Below are 27493 nucleotides of genomic sequence, written 5' to 3'. Positions count from 1 at the left end.
TCTTTGCCTCGCCATTGACCCAGCCGAAAAAGAGAAAAATCTGCTACCAAGGAATACTAACTCCGGCCATTACTGGATAACACCAGCAACAAGGGTTTGAGTGTTAAATCTAAGGTTTGACTACACCTGCAAGGGTTTGGGGCTGAGTGGGAAGAAGAAGAATAAGAATAAGAACTTGAGTGTTAAATCTAAAGAGGTGTTGGAGGTTGGGGCAACAAGGGTTGATAGTGATAATGGTGAAGTTAATAATGATGGGACCCAAAAGGAGGAGAAGGTTAACGTTGAAGGTGAGAGGAGAAGATCGAAGCCGAATCCGAAGCTGCGAAATCTGGTGAAGCATAGGCATGGGGAACGAGTTGCTGCTGGATGGCCGTCTTGGCTCTCTACTGTTGTTGGGGAAGCAATCGATGGTTGGCTTCCTCGACGGGATGAAAGTTTCGAGAAAATTGATAAGGTGGATTGTTTGTTTTAGTTATTCATTAATTTATGTTCTTTTGATGATATGTTCTGTCTTATAGATATGTGCACATTTGTATGTTTTAGATCGGGCAAGGAACATATAGCAATGTGTACAAAGCTAGATCCATCCATTTCTAGCATCTCTGAATTCCTTTTTCCACTTTGTTTCGAAGTTTCTTTAGAGAGAGAGAGAGGGGGATGGAAGTACTCTTCACTTTTTTTCACTGTATTGGATTTTCAATGTTTTGATTTTCTTTTTCGCTGAAAATTATATATAATTGAATTTGTGTTATGCAGATTGAAGCTTTGTGCGACCATCGATATATTCTGTGCTTCAGAGTAGTCAATTAATAAAGTTAGTAAAGGGTAATAATATAATTTCACAATAACATATTATGACCTCCCCCTCTATACCCTGCGGTAACGATTCCTTGGCATTACGATCTTTACCACAACTATGCTGTCATAGATCAAATTCTTTCGTGGATTGGATTTTACTTGACTGTTTACGGCTCCTCCATTGCATATGCTTGGGGTAGAAGTTTTGTATAAATGTATCGCCATGCTATTAAGTATTTTGATTTAAGTTATTTTCTTTCTAAGAGGTGGAATAGAATAACCCGGTTGAAGCGTAATGATCATACGTCTGTAATGCATTGTATGTCCCATAATAGGTAACATATAATAGAATGGACAATTTGGAAATCATAATTTGAATGGACAATTTGGAAATCATAATTTTCTATGTCCAAGTCGCAAAATTTTCATTAATTTAAAAAATTAGAGTTGGACTCTTTTGGCATTTCACCACCATAACATCATTTTTATGAAATTATTCAAAATTTAGAGTAAAGAACTGACCAAAACAACACGGCAAATTTAGAGCCTTTGATCATACCAAACCACTTTGGTATTGCGCCATTGCAGTCATATTCGACGGCTTGACTTGAGTGGTATGAATCAAGTGAAAAGTCCATTCCATTAAATCTTCACCCTATCACAACGGCTACTGGCCTTGACTTCAGTAAAGGTGAAATGAATATGATAGGACCATTTTAGCACAAAGTCAAAAGCGAAAGCAAAAATAACTGCCCCAGAGGCCCATACAGCAAAAAACAGACCTACGAAATAAGAAAATTGGAAAAGTTTTATTCTCTTTTAAAAAAAGACATGAGTAGATATGCATATGTAGATGTCATCAACTGCATGCGCGAATGGCTTAGCTTCCACAACCTTAATAATGATGATGCATCTAACTTGACACATTTTTTATTTTTATTTAAGAGTTTTGTTACAGCTAAAGTCCTGAATATATATATTTAGGTAAACAGAGAATGACTTTAGCTATTATAATGATGTTATTTTTTATTCACATAAAGTAGTTGAATAAGTATAACTTTCTGACACTATATCATTTTACTGTATTTAATTGTCACATTGAACAGTAGTGGATATAAACCCAATGGGAAAGAGACCACCACGTTTGCGTTGTGTGGCTAGACTTGCTCAAGTCTTCGCAATCATATAGGTGTAATAGTCAGCCAACAAGAAATTCCAATCTTTGTTATGCAGTTGTAATCTTGATTAATTAATTGGATAATAAAATGGGTGGTTGTGTTCAATGAGCATAAATAATATAACATCTTTCTAAGCCTTGCTTGTTTGCTAAGCCCATTAGATGTTTCACATGAAACTCAAACTCAAACTCATGGAGAACACTAGATTCCTTTTTTCTCTCACATTGTTCATCCACTGTTGTTGTATGGTTTGTTCCATTACAAACTTGACCACCGATCAATTTGCTCTTTTCGCCTTTAGAGCTCATATCACTTCTGATCCTGAAGATTTATTGGCTAATAATTGGTCTACCACAACCTCAGTTTGCAGTTGGGTAGGTGTCTCTTGTGGTCTCAAACACCATAGGGTCACAGCCTTGAATCTCTCTCTTATGAGTCTCGAAGGCACCATCGCCCCACATCTCGGAAATCTCTCATTCCTCATATCACGGGACATCAGTTACAACTATCTCAATGGGTATATACCTGATGAGTTGGCTCATTTGCGTCGATTAAATGAAATCAATTTGAACCTCAACAACTTCAGTGGAGGAATACCGTCATGGTTTGGGATCTTACCAGAACTTCGTCGGTTGGAACTATATAACAATAGTTTTACAGGTATTATCCCAAAATCGCTATGCAACATCTCAAAGCTAGAGATATTGAATATAAAAAACAATTCTTTACATGGAAATATTCCACAAGAGTTTGGAAATCTTTCTAAACTAGAAGTTTTACGCGCGAGTGCTAACATGCTCACGGGTGTCATACCATCTACCATCTTCAACATTTCTTCTTTGAGACTAATTACTTTCGCAACCAATAGCCTATCTGGAAGTTTGCCGGTAGATATGTGCAGCCATCTTCCTAAACTTGAAGGACTCTTTCTTTCTACGAATCAGCTTCATGGGCAAATTCCATCCAGTTTATACAAATCCAGGGAGCTCCAATATCTATCATTATCGGCCAATAACTTCACTGCCAACATACCTAGAGAAATTGGCAACCTGAGTATGCTCACGGTGTTATATCTTGGTATAAACAACTTGAAAGGTATGATTTCAAATGTTCGTAGTTTTGACATATACCTTCTTTTTAATGCATACAAGTCGGTAATTGCTCAACCATATAAATGCATTTGTTGCTTTTAACAACTTTGCAGGCATAATTCCATCCGATATAGGTAATCTTCGACGTTTGGAAATATTGAGCTTCCAAAGTGGTTCTCTAACAGGCCCCATTCCATCTTCTATCTTCAACATTTCGTCTTTGGAGATGATTGATTTCAGAAACAACAACTTGTCCGGAAGCCTCCCAATGAACAGTCATTATGACCTTCCGTTTCTTCAAGTGATAGATCTTACATCAAATCAACTCACAGGTCAAATTCCATCCGGACTATGGAAATGCAGAGGGCTTCAATTATTATCATTGGTTTATAATAAATTCACTGGTAGCATATCCAAGGAAATTGGGAACCTTACTGCACTCAAAGAATTGTATCTTGGTTACAACTACTTGACAGGTAATTTCAAGACTTTACTACCTTCGTTTGATTTTTTTAGTACATTCACTGGTAGCATATTCAAGAGACTTGTAATGCATTATACAATGTCATCCATGTCGATTTAATTTGTACCACAAAAAACTATGTACAGAAACATAGCATAATTTGCATGTCCAATACTGTCACGCCCCAAAGTCCTAAATACATGAACTCTTATCTCGTATTAAGATTTGACATGACTTTCCTTACACATCCACAACTTTACAATAGAAATAATTAAATAAAGAAGTAGATGAAAACCACCCTCTAATTTATTAAATCGACACAACCATAATATCAAACAACCTTGTCAAAAATAATCCATGATAACTGGACAAAATGAACTAAACCAAAGAATGCAACAAACAAGCCAAAATCCATCACCATCATGTAATCCCATCACGTTCCTACTCAACGTGTACCTGAAATGTGATAATGGGGTGAGTTCACAAGCTCAGCAATAAATGCTAAACACAATCATCGTTCAGCAAATTAACCTTACCTTATATTCCTGTATATATAAGCAACTCAAATAAGTTCATTATTCAAATGTGTATAACCCAGTTAATTATAAACTTAATAAATAACCATCTTTTATTTTTTAATAAATCGGCATATCTCACATGAGCCCCGGGCTCCCGTCCAATAAAAATGGTGTGAATCGTATAGTCCCTGACTACCAAAAACACACGTGTGGCTGGATTGTACGTCTACTCCCCAGATGATCCCTGATCACGTCCACACAATAAGGGCTCATTAGACCCATGGCCATAATAAAAGGGTAGTGCACTCCCAAATAGGTAGGTCCTTGACCATACCCAAAAGTCATCATAGAGTCAGTCCCTGACTGCCCTCCGACTAATCCAAACTCATCATTATTATTTATGGTGAATTATGAAATACATTATTAATTAATAATTTAAAATCAATAAGTAATACACACAAACACGCTTTTAATTTAAAAACAGAACCCTATAAACCCAACTAGTGAGAGTACAAAATTCTGGACATAGCCTAATATTAGATATGACTCCCTACAAAATTTCAGAAGCTAAGTCTTAATAATATTTCCGCACTCTCCATCTTAGTGCTAAAAATAATACTTTTTTCGGGTTTTAATTTCGTAAAACTACCAAAATGTCATTTAAAAATCTGGATTTCAGTAAAACTAAATCCATTATACTTAAAACTAATATTCTGGAATTTCAATAATTTTTTTTTTTTTTGAATACTAAAAAAAAATACTCTTCTATATTTGTTTTTCAAAATTTAAAATAATTAAATATATTATTCATTTCGGTTGAACCCGGGTATTGCCCCCAACGGACTAGGCTCGGCGAGTAGATTCCAGTGATAACTTTCAATAGTCAAACCGATGTCTCACGGCAACACACTCTCCCTCACTTTCCATTGCCAAGAATGTGCTTCGTAGAGAAGAACCCAAAGTGGGTCTTCACCACCATAATGCATTTGCTTTTCTATCTGTTTTTTTCTTTTCCAACCAATATCTAACGGTTCTACCTTCTATTGACCCCAAAGTCTACTTTTAAGCTTTCTGTAGTCAATAAAGCTTAAGTTTGAAACATCAAATTGAATGCAAGACTTCCAATAATAAATTATTTCACTTATTAAAATATTCCACGCTGAACTTGAATTCTAACTCTCCGTAAATCAAACAATTCGTATAAGTATATTGATATATAATAACACCAAATCAGTTTCCATATATATACACACATATAATATCAAATCAGTCTATTAATCAAGCTTACCATGCATATAGCAAGTATAAAAACATGTGAATTACATTTATTCAATATCTATACACACAAACACACACACATGCGCATCAAGTAAGTGTCCTCCATTTAAACTTATATTCAGTGCTATTAGAACATGTGATAAAGTTTCATGCCATTCTATGCCTAATTTACATCAGATCGATATACCCTAATTCATAAAAACATGTTATATTAATTCTTGATTAATCGTAATTAGGCAGAGTTTCGTATATATACAAGTATATAAAGCAAGATTAACTTGCCTGTTAAATATCGTTAAACCTTTCTCTCTAGCCGATCCTTTGGTCACCGTCTCTTTTTCCGGCTACTGCAGATTGCCAACGAAAAATCAGTAACCCGCTTCCTCTCTTTCTCTCTCGGTAATTTCTTTCTTCTTTTTTTTTTATGAAAAATAATATCCTCGTACTGATACGATGTAAAATATAAAGGATAAATATAACTGTATTCGAGATAACCTAGGACTCTTATTTAAAGTTTTAAATTTTTTTTAAAAAAAACTCTATTATCTCAACTATCACGTTAAAATACTAAATACTAAATAATAAAAAAAATAATGTACGAAATTTTAGGGTTTTACATTCTACCCACCTAAAAAGAAATTTCGTCCTCGAAATTTGCATACCTTATTCGAAGAGTTGTGGGTACTTTTCCTTCATTTCTGACTCTATCTCCCAAGTAGCCTCTCTCTCGTCCTGATGATTCCACTGCACCTTCACCAAAGGTATCTCTGCCCGCCTCAACTGTTTCACCATACTGTCAACAATGTGAACAGGCATCTCAACATAGGTTGCATTAGGACGAATCTGGACCTCTGTGCAGTCAATGGCCTGAGTTTCATCCCTCAAGCACCTCCTCAACATGGAGACATGGAAAACATCGTGAACAGCTGATAGTCTAGGTGGTAGAGCCAATCTATATGCCACCACTCCAACCCTCTCTGTGATCTCAAAAGGTCCAATGAATCGAGGAGCTAACTTCCCTTTCTTCCTACCAAATCTAGTAACCCCCTTCATTGGTGATACTTTCAAGAACACCAAGTCACCCACACTAAACTCCAAAGCACGACGGCGTCGGTCTGCGTAACTCTTTTGTCGACTCTGAGCTGTGCGAAGTCGAACTCGAATGATGGCAACCTTCTCCGTAGTCTCTTGCACCAACTCTGGCCCCAAAAAACTACCATCACCAACCTCAGCCCAACATACAGGTGAACGACAAGGTCTACCATAAAGTGCCTCATATGGTGCCATGCCGATACTAGCCTGATAGCTATTATTATAAGCGAACTCAACCAATGGAATGTGATCCTCCCAACTGCCTAGAAAATCTAGCACACAAGCACGAAGCATATCCTCCAACACCTGAATGACCCTCTCGGATTGGCCATCGGTCTGAGGATGAAAAGCAGTACTCAAACTCAAAGGAGTACCAAAAGCTGCTTGGAAACTACTCCAAAATCGAGATGAAAAACGAGGATCACGATCTGAGACAATAGACACCGGCACTCCATGAAGCTTAACTATGTCTCTAATGTAGATCTTACACAATTCCTTTACAGTATCAGTAGCTCGAATGGGTAGAAAATGAGCTGATTTAGTCAATCGGTCCACTATCACCCATACTGTATCATGGTTATGTATCGACCTCGGTAACCTCACTACAAAATCCATCATCACATGCTCCCATTTCCACTCAGGCACAGGCAAAGGCTGTAATAGTCCTGCTGGTCTCTGGTGCTCAGCTTTCACTCGCTGACAAGTGAGACATCTAGATACAAACTCTGCCACATCACGTTTCATGCCTTCCCACCAGAACTGCCTCTTAAGATCATGATACATCTTAGTGCCGCCTGGGTGCACTGTGTACCTAGAGTGATGTGCCTCCTCTAAAATCTCTCTCTTGGGGTCTGCTAAGTCTGGAACACATAGCCTACCTCGAAATCTCATACCACCATCAGCTCCATACGCCCAGTCAACATTACCTTCATCATCAACAGACTCAACTGCTTTGGTCTGTAACCTGTCATCCAGAGTCTGAAAATGAATGATCCGGCTGATCAAAGTAGGTTGTACAGTCAAACTACAAAGAATAGCCCCTGTACTATGAGAACTCGGCATGATAGAAAACTCTGCCAATGCCTCTAACATCATCCACTCCTGAATCATCATAAAGGCAACTAATCCTCTCGGTTTTTGACTCAAGGCATCTGCTACCACATTCGCCTTTCCAGGATGATACTGAAGAGTCATATCAAAATCCTTCATCTTCTCCATCCACCTTCGTTGCCTCATATTCAACTCCTTCTGAGTGTAGAGGTATTTGAGGCTCTTGTGATCAGAGAATAACTCAAATTCCTCGCCATACAAGTAATGCCTCCACACCTTCAATGCAAGAACCACTGCTGCCAATTCTAGATCATGTGTAGGGTAATTCTGCTCATGTGGCTTAAGCTGCCTAGAAGCATACGCTACCACCTTGTCATCTTGCATCAAAACACAGCCAAGACCCTGATGTGATGCATCTGTGTAAATCACAAATCTCTCACCACTAACAGGAATGGTAAGAACTGGTGCCGAAGTCAATCTCGTCTTCAACTCCTCAAATGCCTGCTCACAGCGGTGATCCCAAACAAACTTCACATCCTTCCGAGTCAAACGGGTCAATGGTGCAGCAATTTTGGAGAAACCTTCAATGAAACGCCTGTAGTATCCTGCCAGTCCTAAGAAGCTACGAATCTCAGTGACAGTAGTAGGCCGTTTCCAACTCATCACAGCCTCCACCTTGGCAGAATCTACTGAAACTCCATCTTTAGAGATCACGTGCCCCAAAAACTGAATCTGCTCTTGCCAAAAGTCACACTTCTCAAACTTAGCATAGAGCTGATGCTCACGCAAAGTCTGAAGTGTAATGCTCAAGTGTCTCTCATGTTCCTCCTTAGTCTTGAAATATATCAGAATGTCATCAACAAATACCACAACAAACTGATCCAAGTAAGGTCGAAACACTCGGTTCATCAAATCCATAAAAGCTGCCGGAGCGTTAGTCAGCCCAAAAGGCATGACTAAAAACTCATAGAGGCCATAACGAGTCCTAAAGGCAGTCTTAGGAATATCCTCATCCCTAATCCTCAGCTGATGGTACCCAGTCCTCAAGTTAATCTTAGAGAACAACTACGCCCCTTTGAGTTGATCAAACAAATCATTGATGCGTGGCAATGGGTACTTGTTCTTAATAGTGACCTTATTCAGCGCACGGTAGTCAACACATAAGCGGAGTGACCCATCCTTCTTCTTGACAAAAAGAACAGGTGCTCCCCACAGTGATGTGCTAGGTCGAATAAACCCCCGATCTTGCAACTCTTGAGTCTGCTTCTTCAACTCACTCAATTCAACTGGTGCCATTCTGTAGGGTGCCCTAGAGATAGGTGAAATACCAGGAGTGAGGTCGATGCAGAAATCCACTGCCCTCCTAGGAGGTAAACCCGGAATATCCCGAAACACATCTGCATACTCTGACACTGTAGGCAACTGCTCTATAGTCACGCATTGCTCAACCACCTCGATGTGGGGCCAGGAATCCCATAGTCATGGTGCCCTCAAACTCCCCACACTTATATCGAGAAGGAAACTGTCCCGGAACTGAGAATACAATAATCCTCTCATGGCAGTCCAACTGAGCATGATATCTAGCCAACCAATCCATACCCAGTATAGCATCAAATTCTCTCATACGTAATACTATTAAATCAATAGGATACTCCAACTCCCCAATTGTAACAGGGCAAGCATGACATATTCTATCAAGTGTCGTCGCGCTCCCGAGTGGAGTTGTAATAGATAAGGCATTACTTATATGTCCAGGTTTTAATCCCAGTGTATTCACAAATGATAGTGCAATAAAAGAATATGAAGAACCTGAATCAAATAGTACTCTAGCTATACTACCATAAATAGTAAGTGTACCTTCCACTGCTGGTGGTGCACGATCATGTCTCCCATCTGGAACAACTGCATAAACCCTTGCACCTCCTTGTTGCTGTGGTGCCTGACCTTTCTGCTGGTTATTCTTGTGAGGCTTGGGACAATTATGAGCCAAATGTCCTTGCTCACGACAATTGTAGTAATGCCCGCTGAACTGATATGGCTGTGCATCATAAGGTGTGGCTGGTACTAAAGCTGTGGATTGCTCACCTTCACCAACTCTCTGCCATTTCCCTGCTCGCCAATCTTGTCTACCTCTCTGCCAAGACTGACCCTGCCAGTTTCTCTGAGTCTGCTGTTGCTGACCCCTCTGATTCTGTTGAGAGCTACTCTGATTCTGTTGAGTGCTGCTAGCCCCCTTACCTTTCTGTTCTGCCCTACGCTCCTTCTGTTTCTGAAAGGCAATGTTATTATTCTCCTCTACTGCCATAGCATATTCCACCACTTTAGCATAAGTGTCAAAACGATGACCCACCACAAACTTCTTCACATAAGAGACCAATCCTCGCTCAAACTTTCTAACCTTGTGTAACTCATTCGCAACAATGTGAGGAGAGCAAATCGGGATAGCTCTGTAAACTTCCTCTCGTACTCACTAACTGACATCTCATTATTCTGTTCCAGCTGCGTGAACTCTGCTGCCTTCTTCTCCTTCACTGATTGTGGAAAGTATTTGTCATTGAACCGAGTTTTAAAATCATCCCAGGTCATAGTTGTAATGTCCACAACCATCCTGGTCTCTGACTGCCACCACTGGCGCGCCTCACCAGATAAAAAAAATGCACCAATCTTCCTTTTCTGCACCTCAGTGCAGTCCATCATCTCAAAATACTTTTCCATATCTTCAATCCACTTCTCAGCATCAAGTGGATCGGTAGCTCTAGCAAATTCAACAGCCCCCAATTTGCGGATATCTCTGATAAATCCAATCATAGGATTTGGCACATGAGGTGCATCCTCTAACTGAACATTGTCATGGTCAACACCACCACGACCAGCACCTCCCTGACCTCTACCTCTAACAGGTCGTCCTCTGCCTCTTCCAGCTCCTGACATCCTATTTTCAGTAAAGAATGTCAATGATAAGTCTCACAAGTAATTTATACTTAAACTGGAGCATGGTAAGAGAGCAATAATTCGTATAAGTATATGCTCCTATTCTTACTATCACTTCTCTTAACCAGGTAATTCTTAACCTAGGCTCTGATACCAAACTGTCACGCCCCAAAGTCCTAAATACATGAACTCTTATCTCGTATTAAGATTTGACATGACTTTCCTTACACATCCACAACTTTACAATATAAATAATTAAATAAAGAAGTAGATGAAAACCACCCTCTAATTTATTAAATCGACACAACCATAATATCAAACAACCTTGTCAAAAATAATCCATGATAACTGGACAAAATGAACTAAACCAAAGAATGCAACAAACAAGCCAAAATCCATCACCATCATGTAATCCCATCACGTTCCTACTCAACGTGTACCTGAAATGTGATAATGGGGTGAGTTCACAAGCTCAGCAATAAATGCTAAACACAATCATCGTTCAGCAAATTAACCTTACCTTATATTCCTGTATATATAAGCAACTCAAATAAGTTCATTATTCAAATGTGTATAACCCAGTTAATTATAAACTTAATAAATAACCATCTTTTATTTTTTAATAAATCGGCATATCTCATATGAGCCCCGGGCTCCCGTCCAATAAAAATGGTGTGAATCGTATAGTCCCTGACTACCAAAAACACACGTGTGGCTGGATTGTACGTCTACTCCCCAGATGATCCCTGATCACGTCCACACAATAAGGGCTCATTAGACCCATGGCCATAATAAAAGGGTAGTGCACTCCCAAATAGGTAGGTCCCTGACCATACCCAAAAGTCATCATAGAGTCAGTCCCTGACTGCCCTCCGACTAATCCAAACTCATCATTATTATTTATGGTGAATTATGAAATACATTATTAATTAATAATTTAAAATCAATAAGTAATACACACAAACACGCTTTTTAATTTAAAAATAGAACCCTATAAAACCAACTAGTGAGAGTACAAAATTCTGGACATAGCCTAATATTAGATATGACTCCCTACAAAATTTCAGAAGCTAAGTCTTAATAATATTTCCGTACTCTCCATCTTAGTGCTAAAAATAATACTTTTTTCGGGTTTTAATTTCGTAAAACTACCAAAATGTCATTTAAAAATCTGGATTTCAGCAAAACTAAGTCCATTATACTTAAAACTAATATTCTGGAATTTCAATAATTTTTTTTTTTTTGAATACTAAAAAAAAATACTCTTCTATATTTGTTTTTCAAAATTTAAAATAATTAAATATATTATTCATTTCGGTTGAACCCGGGTATTGCCCCCAACGGACTAGGCTCGGCGAGTAGATTCCAGTGATAACTTTCAATAGTCAAACCGATGTCTCACGGCAACACACTCTCCCTCACTTTCCATTGCCAAGAATGTGCTTCGTAGAGAAGAACCCAAAGTGGGTCTTCACCACCATAATGCATTTGCTTTTCTATCTGTTTTTTTCTTTTCCAACCAATATCTAACGGTTCTACCTTCTATTGACCCCAAAGTCAACTTTTAAGCTTTCTGTAGTCAATAAAGCTTAAGTTTGAAACATCAAATTGAATGCAAGACTTCCAACAATAAATTATTTCATTTATTAAAATATTCCACGCTGAACTTGAATTCTAACTCTCCGTAAATCAAACAATTCGTATAAGTATATTGATATATAATAACACCAAATCTGTTTCCATATATATACACACATATAATATCAAATCAGTCTATTAATCAAGCTTACCATGCATATAGCAAGTATAAAAACATGTGAATTACATTTATTCAATATCTATACACATAAACACACACACATGCGCATCAAGTAAGTGTCCTCCATTTAAACTTATATTCAGTGCTATTAGAACATGTGATAAAGTTTCATGCCATTCTATGCCTAATTTACATCAGATCGATATACCCTAATTCATAAAAACATGTTATATTAATTCTTGATTAATCGTAATTAGGCAGAGTTTCGTATATATACAAGTATATAAAGCAAGATTAACTTGCCTGTTAAATATCGTTAAACCTTTCTCTCTAGCCGATCCTTTGGTCACCGTCTCTTTTTCCGGCTACTGCAGATTGCCAACGAAAAATCAGTAACCCGCTTCCTCTCTTTCTCTCTCGGTAATTTCTTTCTTCTTTTTTTTTTTTTATGAAAAATAATATCCTTGTACTGATACGATGTAAAATATAAAGGATAAATATAACTGTATTCGAGATAACCTAGGACTCTTATTTAAAGTTTTAATTTTTTTTTTTAAAAAAACTCTATTATCTCAACTATCACGTTAAAATATTAAATACTAAATAATAAAAAAATAATGTACGAAATTTTAGGGTTTTACAAATACCAGACATCTAATGGCTTGTAGAAAAGATTAGAGCTAATTATACTGTTAACATTCATTCCTTGGAAGTTGGATCACTGCCATAAAATCCTGACATTCATTCCTTGGATCACTGTCTTAAAATCCATGAACATATTAGGGATCTCCGGTGGGAAGAAAAGCTCTGTGGCACGTGGGTTTTCGCCAGCCAATTAAATCAGTGCCAGAACATCTTTAAATAAATATGCAGCCTCCAACTGTTTTCTTCAATTAGAAGATCAAAAGTGGCACAAGAAATTTCATTCCATCTCAGTCGTTCCTCATCATCATTATTGCTTGCTTAATCTCATATGAATAGAGTCAGAGCTGGAGCCAGAATCTTGGAATTGGGGGGGCCAAAATTATAAGAAAAAAAAAAAAAAAAAATTCCGTAAGACTATTTTAAGCCTACCAAAAAAAAAAAAAATTTAAGCCAAAATAATATTACTATTCATTATATTCATACAAAAAATTTTAGGCAAACTTGATTTTTAATTTTTTTGGAAAATAATATTGGTAAAAATTGATTACCTATTCCGCTATTGGGTCCTTGAACGAGAGCAATTTGATTTTTTATTTTTTTGGAAAATAATATTGCACTTTGAGTGATTGAAAAACGAAGAGAGCCACCATTCGGTGTGATTTTTGAGATCCAGTGCATTCAAAATCATAGATCTGGAATTAGAAAAATCAAAATGTAAAGTGATTTGGAAACAAAAAAATCAAAATGTAAAGTGAGAGAATTTTGAATCTGAAAACAGAACCGGTGTTTGATTTGATGAAAATAATATAAACTTTGATTGATTGAGATGTCATATTCAAAAATCAAAATCATACAATTTGAAAATAGAAAAAACAAAGTGGAGAGAGAGAGAAGAGAGAATGGAATTGCATTGTTATTGAGGGAAAGAATTGCATCCCCCCATTCTGCGAGAGAGAGAGAAGAGAAGAGAAGGAAAAAAAAAAAAAAAATAGTAAAAGAAAAAATAGCCCAAAATTGAGCCATATTTCAAGGAATGATTGAAAAAAAAAAATTATTTAAAATAAGTTAAAAGAAGTAAAGATCTGATGTATATATAACTAAAAAATTTTGGGGGGGCCACTTATACTTTTTACCTATACAGGCAATACTAATTTTTTTTTTTTTTTTTTTTTTTTTTTTTTTTTTTTTTTTTTTTTTACCTATACTAAAAAAAATTCCATAATTTTAGGGGGGGCCATGGCCCTCTCCAGCCCCTCTTGGCTCCGCCCCTGAATAGAGTCCCCCACATAAATTATCTCTGGCTATCTAATCTTTTCAATGGGTTAAGTGCAAAAAATAACATGTTCACGGTGCATATCACACCCTCATGTGCACAAAACACCCTTAAAGTATTGATTTGGTGTAGAGTCCCAATTGACGTGATATGTCCAAACTATCTCCTGAGACATTTTACACTTTAACCCATTTGTAAATCACACCCTTTCACCCAACTTTAACCCATTTGTAAATCACACCCATCGAGAGAAAAAGAAAACATAGGTAGAGAGAACAAATAACCATTAATTTCTTGGATGCAATAGTATAGGTATTATATCTATGATCCAATACGAAATAAGTTGATACATGTAACAAACCAAAGTCAGGGATCCGAATTACTAAATGGGTCATTACCCGAACCCGAGAACACATAAGGGTACTATTGTCATTTCATGTTAATATAGTAGTTCAAGGATTTTTGAGGGTATAATAGTCATTTAGCATGGTCAAATATGGTTGGGAACCCAAAAAGGGTAAAACTATCATTTACTAGGGTCATTCAATGATTAGGATAAAGTCTAGGGGTAATCAGGTAATTATATTAAAGTTTGGGGTCAAAATGTGAAATCAGGCCTATCTAACCGATCAGATGGCCCCATCTAATCAATCAGATGGCCACTCCAGTAAGGGTGTTAAGGCTAAAGGTCATCTAACCGGTTAGATGATGGATTTAACCGATTAAATAACCATCTAACCGATTAAATAGTCCCATCTGATCAGATGGTAAACTTAGAAAACATTCTCACTGCCCAGCCCATCTAATTGATTTGATGGGGGAATTAATCGATTAAATGGTCCCTATATCTGATCTAACCGATTAGATATGCCCAAGAACAATGTGATCGATTAGATCACTTCATTGCCCTGCTCAAATGTTACCTAAAGTACTCTAACATGAAAATGAAACCATAAGCATTATCTAACTCAACAATAAGGCATATGATCATAAAATGGTACAATCTTTCATGTTAAGATAGAGCTACGAAGAGATCCTTGTTCAAGGTGGAGCATATACATGAAGACATATTTTGATCACATGTTGATTACGTGAATAATTGGGGTGTTCAAATTTGTGGACTTTGGCTATTGACAAAATTGAACTGGTTCAACTAGGCTGTACCGGTTCAACTTGGACAACGAGTTATTGGAAGCTGCGAGAAACAGAACGTTTCCTAATTGGTTGGAAGCCAGAAGCCTTGGGGAAAAAGTGAAAGATTTGGGGAAGATGTTGTACATATATCTATTTTAGAGTTGAAAACTATATGGTAACTCCTTGTAGGTATTGGAGATTGATATGGTAACTGCTTGTAGGCAAATTAATCCTTGTCCAACAAGGATTTGAGTTTGAAAACTCTATAAATAGATATGGGTATGAGAGAGGAAAAGATAGTTGAGATTATGAGAGAAAAAATAGTGTGTAATGAAGTTTTAGAAGTAAAATTAATCGTTCTTTGCCTGTGGACTAGGCAATTTGCCAAAACATGTAAATCTAGTTTTTTTTTTTTTTTTTTTTTTTTTGTGTGTGTGTGTGTGTGTGTGTGATTTTTAGACTGTTATATTTGTTAATTGTGTGTGTCAAACCCTAACAACTAGTATAAAATCCATGGCGGCAACTATTACAAATGGAAAGTACGTGATCAAGAAGTTTGATGGAATAAAGAACTTCAGTGTTTGGCAAGTTCGGATGTGGGATTTACTGATTCAACGTGGTCTAGAAGAAGCCTTGGGTAAGCAACCAGAAAAGACAGAAGATGCAGATTGGGCGAAGATCAACTTGAAGGCAATGAATGCAATTCGATTAACGTTGGCGGATGATATTGTGTATGATGTGATAAAAGAAGATTCAGGAGCGAATATATGGAAAAAGTTATAGAATCTGTATATGGGAAAGAATCTCACCAATAGGTTAGTTTTAAAGCAAGAGTTGTATTCCTTCCAAAGAAAAGATGGGGTAAGCCTTCAACAACATCTTGGTAAGTTTAACAAAATTATTTGTGATTTGTCTAACATTGATGTCAAGCTAAGTGATGATGATAAAATAATTATTTTGTAAACGTCAGTACGCTCTATCCATAAGCATTTATTCAATACTTTGCTTTGTGGAAGAGACACCATCTCGGCAGAATAGGTTATGAGTGCTCTGTTCTCTAATGAAAAGTTGAATGATGAGGAGAGTCGTGATGATCAGGCTCAAGTTCTTATTGCTCAAGAGAAGAAGAAATTTGGAGCTTCAAGAAACCTTGTGCCATTGTCAGAGAAAAGATACTATAACTGTGGAAGAAAATGGCATATTCAGTGGTATTGTCTAGAAAAAAGGAGAGTGCATCCGCTACCGCTGTTGTGTCTGAAGATACGAAAGAAGAAAGTGATAATGATGAAGCATTATCAATCATTAATGATAAGGGAGAAGCTAAGGAATAGATACTTGATTCTGCTTGTTCCTTTCATGTGTTTCCTCATAAAGAATGGTTTGTTGCCTACAAACCTGTAGGTGGTAAGGTATTTATGGGGAATAAGGCCTTTTGCGATATTATGGGAATTAGAACAATTAAAATAAAGATAACAAATGGTTTGGTAAGAACTCTAATGAATGTACGCCATATTCCAAGTATTAGAAGGAATGTGATCTCTGTGGGAGCACTGTATTCCAAAGGTTGCTAGTGTGAAGTGAAAAATGGATTGATGAAGATTAGAAGAGGGCCATGTGTCATGCTTTTGAGAAGGAAGGTCAATAATCTCTATATTCTGTTGGAAAATACTATGCTAGGTGGAGCAATTGTAAAGACGGAATGGAAGCCTGTTTCGAGATCCACTAGAATAAATAATCAAGAACAACAAGAGAATGAAGAAGTCTTGACAATTGCAAGAGCACCAACCTTTATCCCAAAAGCAAGAAGAGTTCAATTTGGTGATACGAAAGTAGATTCCAAGTATAATTATTTGAACTTGGAATTTACTAAGAATAGATGAGTATAGTGGTACGGTAAAGAATGACAAGAAAAATAATGATGAATTCGAGAAAAGGTGGAGATTGTTAGAGTGTTTTTCAATTTCATCATAGTGTTTTATTTAAGGTGGAGAAATCTTTTGTTAAAGTGGAGCTATGAAGAGATCCTTGTTCAAAGTGGAGCATGTACATGAAGACATATATATTTTGATCACGTGTTGATTACGTGAATAATTAGGGTGTTCAAACTTGCGGACTTTGGTTACTGACAAAGTTGAACCAGATCAACTAGGGCTGTACCGGTTTAACTTGGACAGTGAGTTATTGGAAGCTGCAAGAAACAGTACGTTTCCTAATTGGTTGGAAGCCAGAAGCCTTGGGGAAAAAGCGAAAGATTTGGGAAAGACGTTGTACATCTATTTTAGAGTTAGAAACTATATAGTAACTCCTTGTAGGTGTTAGAGATTGATATGGTAACTGTTTATATGCAAATTAATCCTTGTCCAACAAAGATTTGAGTTTGAAAACTCTATAGGATAGATATGAGTATGAGAGAGAAAATTGGACTAAAAAAAAAGAGTTGAGATTGTGAGAGAGAGACTAGTGTGTAATCAAGTTTTTTAAATAAAGTTAGTCATTCTTCGCTTGTGGACTAGGCAATTTGCCAAACCACATAAATTTCATTTTTTTTTTTTTCTTTTGTGTAATTTTTTATCTGTTATATTTGCCAATTGTGTGTGAGAAACCCTAATAGTACAGTGTAATGGTGGTGGTGTTCAAGATCAAACATATATATACATATATATAAATTTCATTACAGCCCTTGGATAATGCAATCACAGCTACACCAAAATCTCTGGCTTGGTGGGAAAAAAAAAAAAAAACCCAAAGCAAAAGAAAACTAATTAAGGATTCCCAAGTTAGGACTCCTTTACTACGCATAAAACATCAATTTGAAGTACTACATGCTAAATATGTGGCTTGAAGGTGATTGAGCCTAAGCTGCAATTGCCTTGACTTTCTCAGTTAGATCTGCACCATCTTGAACAATTGCTATATTTGTAGCACCATCTTCTTCGATTGACACTTTAACTCTCTCTTCTAGAACCATCATAATTTCAATTTGTTTCAATTTATATTCTTGAGAGAGATGCATATATACACACACATACTATGTACTGCATATATATATACACATTATCTATTTTTATATATATTATTTATTTTATTTTATTTTATTATAAGGGTATATTAGTCAATTCATTGTTCAATTTCTTCAAAAGTCCTTATTTGCACAAATTAAACAATATAGGGGGTTTATTGAACAATAAGGGAGTAATTGCACGTTTTATATATAACAAGGGGTTTTTTTTTGTACATAATCCTATATATATATATATATATATATATATATATATATATATATATATATATCTTTTAAAGTAAAAAAAAATATAGTTGATGTGCACATAACATCCCTAAACTATGAGATTCTTAGCATGCACACCCCATCGGGCATTTTTGGAAGAGTAAAAGGGTAAAACAGGTATTATAGCATTACTTTATATCAGAATTATGTTTGAAGGATATTTTAACAATATTAAAAGAATAAAGGGGTTATTTGCATAATTTTTTAAATAGGGGGTAAAAGTGCTACGCGGAGTACTTTAGGGGTGTTTTCTCCACTTCACCCTCTTTTCTATTACATATCATTGCCATTACTGTGTTTAACTTTTTGAAGTCATTTTTAATAACCTTATCTTATGTGATTTTGAACCCCTCCCCCTCTGTAATGACCCGATCCTGTGGGTCCAAATCATTATCCGGGTCATAACCTGACCCGAGGACTCTCAAGTGAAAAATGGTCATTGTGTACCTTACTAAGGATTAGAAGTCATAACAAAGTCATACTAGTCGTTTCTAACTTCGAGTTCGCACCAGACCCTTAAGGATTACAAGGCTAAAATGGTCATTTTGATTCATAATTATGGAATGAAACTGGTACTAATGGAAAAAGGATTCGAAATCCTTCAATTTGGGCTTAAGAACGACTTAATTTGAGTTAGAAACGAAAAAGATATGGTTAATCAAAGTTTGGTCAATAGGGTATTTGTGCACTCTGTGAACCGATCTTAAATACCTATGATTGATCGTAAATACTATATTTAGAAAAATTTCTGACAACCCTGAGTTTAGCCTTATGTTGATCGATAGTAAATGTTTGAGATTGATCGTATACTCCATACTTAGAAATTTTCAGCAATAGCCTCAAAATTGGCTCTCTGTCGATCGATCGTAAACATTTGTGATTGATCGTAAATTCCCTAGAATTTTTCTTTTCTTCTTAAATTGCTACGGTTTGGTTCCTATACCCCCATTTTTTATAATTGATACATCCATACATCTCAAAATCTATCCCAAAGTACCCATAGGACATAAATACATAACCAAAATAATTTACAGGCATATAGTATAATGAAAAGACATAAAGGCCCCTAGGTATGTGATTCTTTCCCAACCATTCCTTTCCATCCATTAGTTCGCAAAAGAATGCTTAAAGTAGATAATTCCATGTCCCAAAAAAAATAAGTTACATCGCCATTTCGATGGTTATAAAATAATACAAGTTTACCCAAGGGTTACATTATCATAGGTTACAAAAGATAGAATTCTTCAACTTCGAATACATTTGTTGATGGATGTCATATATTACCTCCTTACTATGTCCTGAAAAATATCATGCTTGGGGATACAACCGCATACTTAGTAGGCAATTCATCCATTTCATGATTTAATAATATAAGAACATTAAAATGCCATGATATGCAATGCCACCGAACTCAATTCAGTCCTAAATCGACACAACTCATACCAAAAACCGTTAATTGACTTTATCGAGGCGAGATTGCTTAACTATCCCTGGCTTTAAATCCAACAACCATTTAGGGCATAGTTAATGCAACATTTCACGTCTAAATCTGGCACACACTCCCTCTAGTCAAATTAGCACCGGACTCGTGAAATCCGGTTCATTTCTAAAATCCGGTTCAAACTTTCTTGGAAATTCAATTCACTTGACAATTCATCCCAATTCTTACCACCATCTGCGTGACATGAATGCATCATTTATCAAATGAGACTAATTCACATTCTACAAGAATTCTTCCATCATTTCTAACATTTAACTTACATGTAGTGAGAAAATTGCATAGATATCGTTTTCGAACAATCATAGCATGCTTGAAGTCTCTAATTAATTAGTTAATTAATCATTCATGCATTCATATAAACTTTTCATAACAAGCTAGGCATCCACAATTAAGACCACTTCTACTCATAGTAAGTAATTTGATCATTTTGCACATAGTCACACAAACAACATCATCATTTAAGCATGTTTTCCTCATTTAATCATACAACTATCATATTTGCTCAAGAAATTCCATTCAAACAAGTTTAATGACAAGTCAAGACAAGATAGCTCAATGAAAGACAAAGTTCAATACATTAAACACCCATACCTCAAGTTGTGCAAGCCAAATAAGCTCTTATCTAGCCCCAAATTTCAAAATCCTCCAAGTGCCCTCAAGTGTGGTGTTAAATGGAAGCCTTTGATGAATAGACCAAATCTCTCTTCTTTGGTCTTTGCAAAACATCACTCTAAGGCTCTAAAAAATTAGATTGAAACATGGGGGTTTGAGGAGGAAATGGGTGGTTTCAAAGTCTTCAAAATAGAGTCATGATTCTCCCCTTGCCAAGTGTCAACTTGTGGTCCATTCCACTTTAACCAAAGTCACCTAAATGTCCCTCTTTACTAATCAACTTCCCCACTTTGCCTTTAAAATATCTTCCACATATACATACACATACATACATACATATATATATATATATATATATATATATATATAACATATCAAATACCACAATTAATGGAAATGAAAAATTGGGAGAATTTTCCCTGCACAAAAGTCGATCCTTACTCCGAAAAGTTCTAAAATCGATCCCATAAATTCTAACATGCTTAAAATAAATAAAATGCATTTCCAAATATTCCAAGCTCAAGAAAATATCCCGAACAACCCTCGGGACCCACGTGACATGCAAAATAAGGCACGTAAAATAATAAAAATTAAAATACCAAAAGATCCAGAAAAATTCAGGACATTACACCTTCCGTCTCCTAACTTTTATTCCAACTAGACTCCCTCGCTTCACCGGTGTGTACATGTTTTCAAACCATTTAAGTTTACTCTCACTAATGAGTGTTACACCTAGGCACGAACACATGAGTAGCTATTCTTTTTACTATTATACCCTATTATTTTTCTCATTTTAATACATATATATACCTATACAATTTCACTATTGCCCCCACTGAAATTATTAAAAAAATTCACAATTGTTCCCCTTCATATATTATTTTTTTGGGTCTGTCCTTGTTATACTTAATTTTTTTGTTACACTCTGACTAATGACCTTGTCTCTTCTAGTCACGCCACTCATTCATCTTAACATTCTTATTTTTGTTATACTCCGTTCAGTAGAAAGGAAAAAAATTTAATGGAAGAGAGAGAAGAAAGGATGATTGAGACGTCCGTAGAGAAGAGATTAAATGTTTCCCTCTTTTTGTTTGGTTAAATGAAAGAGAATGGAAAAAATTGACAATTTAATTTGATCGGTTGGATAAAAGGAAAGATAAAATTTTTAAGTTATTTTTACTATTAAACCAATCATTTACTTTATTTATGGGATTTATTAAATATGTATGAAGGGTGATATAGTAATTTAAAATTTTTATAATAGGCTCACTTGTTTCTCTCCTATCTTGCGCCCATATTTGAGCAGATGAAAATTTGTGAAGGAGGAAATCCTTCCTATTATCCTTTCTTTCCTTATATTATCTCTACCAAATGAAGGAAATTTGTTCATTTCTTCCTATTTTTTTTCCACTCCTCTTCTTTTCCTTCCTACTGGACGTATAGCATTAATGAAGACGTTGTTCTTGTCCATCTTTTAGTGCCCAACATTTCGGCGCCCCATATAGCATAGTTTGTCTAATAACAATTCTATTAAATTTTCTTTTTAGTTTATATATTATTCTTTTACCACATAATACCCCACTAGTTTGCCTTCATTTTGTCCAATCCACACCAATTCTACTAATTATATCTCTCCATCATCTTTTATTATCGATCCTATGTACCTAAATTGGATGTTTTGAGTAACCTTTTGGTTTTGAATTGCTATCACCATATTATGAATCTCTAAATCTAATTTTACACTTTATGCATGTACTCGATTTTAGTTAGTTTAATTGCATATATTTTTATAAAGTGGAGATTTCTTTTGCACTTTTCACATTATTTAAATTAGGGTAAATTGAAAAATCACCTATATAAAAAATGTGCAAAAACACCTTAGCTTTTTTTTAAAGTGCATATAAATTTCTATATTTTAAAATTTTGTAGAAAATAGCCCCTTTGTCAAATTAGACTATTTTTTTTTTTTTATAAAATTTCCAAAATACCCTAGAGAAAATTTAGGTATTTCTTTTTTTTTAATAAATTAAAAATTAAAAATACTAATTTTTTTAAAAAGATGATTTTAAAAAAAAAAAATAAATAAGCAAAAAATCAAAAATATATGATAACCACAATAATAGTGGTATTTCTTACTGTAGTACTAAAAACACTAGGCTCCATTTGTTTGGATGTAAAAAAAAATTTAGACCTAAACCTTTATCAACTATTTTTTGATAAGTTATTTTATTAATCCCACCCGATAGACCCGACCTCAATCTTGACCTAAACCTTTATCAAATACCCAAAAATAAAATAAAATAATATTTTATCAATATATATATATATATGTTACTAATTGTCGCATGCAAAGTGGAGGTTTGAGTTAGAGGGCTCCATTTGTTTCCACATAGAATATCATTTTTGATATATATATATATATATATATATATATATATATATATGTTAAGCACAAAATTTAGACCTCTGCACGGTCTGCACCTATGTCTTATTTATATAGTGACAGGGACTATGAGCATTCCATTTGAGATATGGATAGCAAATATACTTAAATTAAAGCGATGTTCGTGGGTTGGTCCTACCTAAGAGTTTGGGTAAGTAGTTCTTTTTTACTTTAAAAAAATTACCGAATGTACCCATCAAGAAGTAATGAGAAGATGGAAATGGGGTCCTTTAAAAAAAAAAAAGGAATGGGTGAATTTTCTGCTCTAGAACCATATATAAAAAATATTTAATATAATAAATGAATTAGAATAAGTTGTGGACTTCATTCATTCATTCATACCAAATTAAGTTATGAAATAAAGATGATGAACCATATAAAAGAACTTAAATGTATACATAGGTAGATATAGATATAAATATTTGACTTTTTGCAAAATTTGTGGTTAGTTTTCTTTCCCAATTCAGTCATATTCAATTGATGAATAATGCGAGGGTGTTTTTTATGTTGTGAATGGCAGGTACTTTACCAGAGGAGCTTGGTAACCTCAACCTTGAGACCCTTAATGTCTATGCAAACACCTTAACCGGCTCCATTCCGTTCAAAATATTCAACATGTCAACAATGAAATTCCTTGCCCTGGCAAATAATCAATTCTCAGGCAATCTTCCTTCAGACATGGGGTTTTGGCTTCCGAATCTTGAAGGGCTTTATCTAATCATGAATAAATTCAGTGGAACAATCCCGAGCTCTATCTCTAATGCTTCTAGGCTTACCATCATTAGCATGAGCATTAACTCATTCACTGGGTCTATACCCAATACGCTGGGTAGTCTAAGATTTCTGCAGGCGTTCGAGATTAATATGAATAGTTTGACCAGGGAATCTTCTACTCCGGAGCTGAGATTTTTCGATTCTTTAACGAATTGTAGACAATTGGAGTCCTTGAGCATATCATTCAATCCATTAAATGGTATACTTCCAATTTCAGTTGGGAATTTGTCTACTTCACTGCAGAGTTTTGAGGCATCCGGATGCAAAATTAAGGGCAATTTCCCCAGTGGAATCGGCAATTTGAGCAAATTGAGAAGGATAACCTTAGACAGCAACCAGTTGATCGGACCACTCCCAGAAACGTTACAAGGATTACAAAATCTTGAAAGTTTGAATCTTCAAAATAATAAATTGCAAATATACATCCCAGATTATTTGTGCCAGTTAAGGAGATTGGGAGATTTGTATGTAAGTAATAACAATCTCTATGGACCGATTCCGACATGCTTGGGTGAGCTTCAATCTTTAAGATGGCTCTATCTTGACTCCAACAATTTGACTTCCTAATACCGTTAAACTTGTGGAGCCTTGAAGACCTATTGGCTGTAAACCTATCCTCGAACTTTCTAGAAGGTCACCTACCATTAGATATTAGAAATCTGAAGGTCATAACACTAATAGACTTGTCATGGAATCACTTGTCAGGTACAATCCCAAACACCATAGGAGGAGCTCAGTCAGTAGTTTCTCTTTCCTTGGACCACAATAATATGCAAGGACCTATTCCTCAATCATTGGGCAACTCGATAAACTTGGAATTCTTGGATCTATCAAGTAACAATTTGTCAGGAGTTATTCCAAAGTCCTTGGAGGCACTCAGGTATCTCCAATATTTCAATGTGTCTTTCAATAGACTGCAAGGAGAAATTCCTAGTGGAGGACATTTTGCCGACTTTACAACTAAGTCCTTTCTGCATAATGATGCACTTTGTGGTGCACCTCGTTTGCAAGTTCCCCCATGCAAAGCCCATGGAAGATCGAGGTCAAAAATTGTACCCAAGTTGATATATATTTTAACTCCTATTGTATTAGCAATTGTTATTGTGGCCCTCATATTTGTGTTGATAGGAAGAAACAAAAAGATAAAATTGCAGACCCAAGACGATTCGTCATCACCTTTTCCATGGAGAAGGATTTCGTGCGAGGAACTTCTACGAGCAACAAAAGCATTTAGTGAAACCAACCTAATTGGTATGGGGAGTTATGGCTCAGTATATAAAGGAATGCTCTTGGATGGGATGAGTATTGCAGTCAAGGTTTTCAATTTGCAACCAGAAGGAGCTTTCAAGAGTTTTGATGTCGAGTGCGAAGTAATGCGTAATATTCGTCACCGGAATCTAATTAAAATCATCAGTAGTTGCACTAACTTAGATTTCAAAGCCTTAGTACTAGAGTACATGCCTAACGGGAGCCTTGAGAAGTGGTTGTATTCACACAACTATTGTTTGGATTTCCTGCAACGGTTAGATGTCATGATAGATGTTGCATCAGCATTGGAGTATCTTCATCATGGTAATACAACACCCACTGTTCACTGCGATTTGAAGCCAAGCAATATCCTCCTCGATGAAGACATGGTTGCACATGTTGCTGATTTTGGGATTGCAAAACTCTTAAGTGATGGGGATCTTATAGTGCAAACTATGACCTTAGCAACAATTGGATATATGGCACCAGGTGATGTTTCCATAGTTGTTATTTAGTTTATTTCATGCTCAAAGTATTTCTCTTTCTTTAAAAACATGAATTTTTTTTTTTTTTTTTTTTTTTTTTTTTTTTTTTTTTTTCATGCTAAAGTTCTGATCCCGTGTTTGATTTTGTAATAAATGTTATATGTCATGCATAGAGTATGGAACCGGAGGAATAGTATCTACAAGAGGCGACGTCTACAGTTTCGGTATTATGTTGATGGAAACATTCACAAGGAAGAAGCCGGCGGAAGAAATGTTTGCTGGGGAGATGAGCTTGAAGCGTTGGGTGAATGAAGCATTAATGGATGGTTCAATTGTTGGGGTTGTGGACTGTAATTTGATGGGAGGAGAAGAAAAAGATTTCTCTGTGAAGGAGCAATGTGTATCATCTATCTTGAGTTTGGCCATGGAATGTTCAAATGATTCACCTGAGAAAAGGACAAACATGGAAGATGCCTTGGTTAGACTAAAAAAAATTAAGGTTTCGTTTCTAGCAGATATTGGTAGGACTTGAAAGATATAGCAATCTTAATTTACGTCTACTGTAAAATCTTTTTTCCTTAAAGCAGAAACAATGTTGAAGATCATGTTGTAGTATAAGGCTAGTGTCTTTCAATAATTAAATCTAATGATAGACAATGTTGAACTCAAACATAAATATAAACAGAGTGCAAATTTTTTTTCTTTCAAACTGGGCACGTAATGGCTTTCTTTGTTTCGTGCAGGAGCTAGACTTCTGCAAAGACATTTCTAACTGAGAAGAGAATATATATATATATATATATATATATATATATATATATCTATATTTATACACATGCATGGAGAAGAAGTATTACATTAGAGGTTGCCGCGTGTAATTACCTCTAACATCCTAATAAGACATATTCACCTATTTTATGGTCTGAACTCTTAAGTGAGGACGGTTTCAATCTCTTTCTGCTCCCTCTCTCTCTCTCTCTCTCTCTATTCAAAGAGAAATTGACGGTTGTAAAGTATCCGTTTCACCCTCTTTCTATTCTCTCTCTATATTTAAAGAGAAATTAAACCCTACAAATATCTGTTACATGTATTAGACTAAGTACTAATAATTTTCATTTAAAAATTTTCTCAAAAATTAAAAATAATAGATTGAAAATTTATTTTTTCAAAAGAGAAAAAATAAAGTTGAAAGGATTTAGTGCAAGCACGGACCCAATATAGGACCAGTGCCCACTAAGGACTACATTATTTATTTATTGATTTTTTTTTTTTTTTTTAACAAACAAATTGGAAAAAACAGCTTTTGGGGCAATTCGTCAGCCTCGCCGTTACTGTTTGGACCGTTGCCTCCTTTTTTAAAAAATGAAAATTAAAAAATAGCAGTTGCAAAACGGCATTGTTTTTGAGCAAGAATTTAATATATATATATATTAAGCGATGGCGTGCGCTAGTGAAATGGCCCGCGAGCATTAGTGGGCCTGCTTCCCTTAAGCGAGCCTGCTGTGGCCCAAAATTGAGCCAGGCTCGCTAAACCAGCCCTATTGCGAGAGGGCTGGAGATGGCCTAATACATCTAAAGGTTTGGTTGGGGAAAGCGTACACTACTCCAACCATATTTTCATATGGGAGGGCAGAAACGATCTGCCTTTTTAACTTCCAAGCAAAACTGTACAAACTTCTTCCTGATAAAGATTACACCCATGTCCAGCCCAATATAATGGAATTGTAATATATTGGCCCTACCCAGGCTTCACCAAATTCTTGGCCTAGTTTTTTAATTGGGTTGAATTGATGTGGGCCTTGGCCTTATTGTATGTAGAGAGATATTGTATGCTGGAGCTTTATAATCCATACCTATTATGGCCCAATTCTCCACCATAGCATTAGGATTCAGTGAAAGTTTGCCAAGGTTATTAATGGAAAGAGTCTTAACCA

At 35.8% G+C, this 27493-nt stretch overlaps 2 protein-coding genes across 2 annotated transcripts; both read left to right on the top strand.

Moving 5' to 3' along the window:
- The first annotated feature begins 1391 nt into the window (after positions 1 to 1391).
- Positions 1392 to 24397, top strand: LOC132300576 (LRR receptor-like serine/threonine-protein kinase FLS2). The gene is made up of 3 exons (XM_059797727.1): positions 1392 to 3071; positions 3181 to 3543; positions 23573 to 24397. The coding sequence occupies exons 1-3, from the start codon at positions 2138 to 2140 to the stop codon at positions 24391 to 24393; spliced, it is 2118 nt and encodes a 705-aa protein (XP_059653710.1). The 5' UTR covers positions 1392 to 2137; the 3' UTR covers positions 24394 to 24397.
- LOC132300577 (receptor kinase-like protein Xa21) lies at positions 24397 to 26262 on the top strand. Its single transcript, XM_059797728.1, has 2 exons — positions 24397 to 25563; positions 25733 to 26262. Exons 1-2 carry the CDS (start codon positions 24597 to 24599, stop codon positions 26089 to 26091), a joined length of 1326 nt encoding a protein of 441 aa, XP_059653711.1. The 5' UTR covers positions 24397 to 24596; the 3' UTR covers positions 26092 to 26262.
- Positions 26263 to 27493: the final 1231 nt, after the last annotated feature.

This window comes from Cornus florida, unplaced genomic scaffold (assembly GCF_030987335.1).
Source record: "Cornus florida cultivar Cherokee Brave unplaced genomic scaffold, ASM3098733v1 CherokeeBrave_3.0.0_Hap2_Chr03, whole genome shotgun sequence".
NCBI lineage: Eukaryota > Viridiplantae > Streptophyta > Magnoliopsida > Cornales > Cornaceae > Cornus > Cornus florida.
This window is presented reverse-complemented; position numbering and strand designations above follow the sequence as displayed.

Excerpts from the sequence above, each read along its gene's own strand:
- LOC132300576 (XM_059797727.1), top strand. The coding sequence starts at position 2,138 with ATGTTTCACATGAAACTCAAACTCAAACTCATGGAGAACACTAGATTC. Across the intron at positions 3,072-3,180 it reads TGGTATAAACAACTTGAAAG|GCATAATTCCATCCGATATA; the intron begins GTATGATTTCAA and ends ACAACTTTGCAG. Across the intron at positions 3,544-23,572 it reads TGGTTACAACTACTTGACAG|GTACTTTACCAGAGGAGCTT; the intron begins GTAATTTCAAGA and ends TGTGAATGGCAG.
- LOC132300577 (XM_059797728.1), top strand. The coding sequence starts at position 24,597 with ATGCAAGGACCTATTCCTCAATCATTGGGCAACTCGATAAACTTGGAA. Across the intron at positions 25,564-25,732 it reads AATTGGATATATGGCACCAG|AGTATGGAACCGGAGGAATA; the intron begins GTGATGTTTCCA and ends TGTCATGCATAG.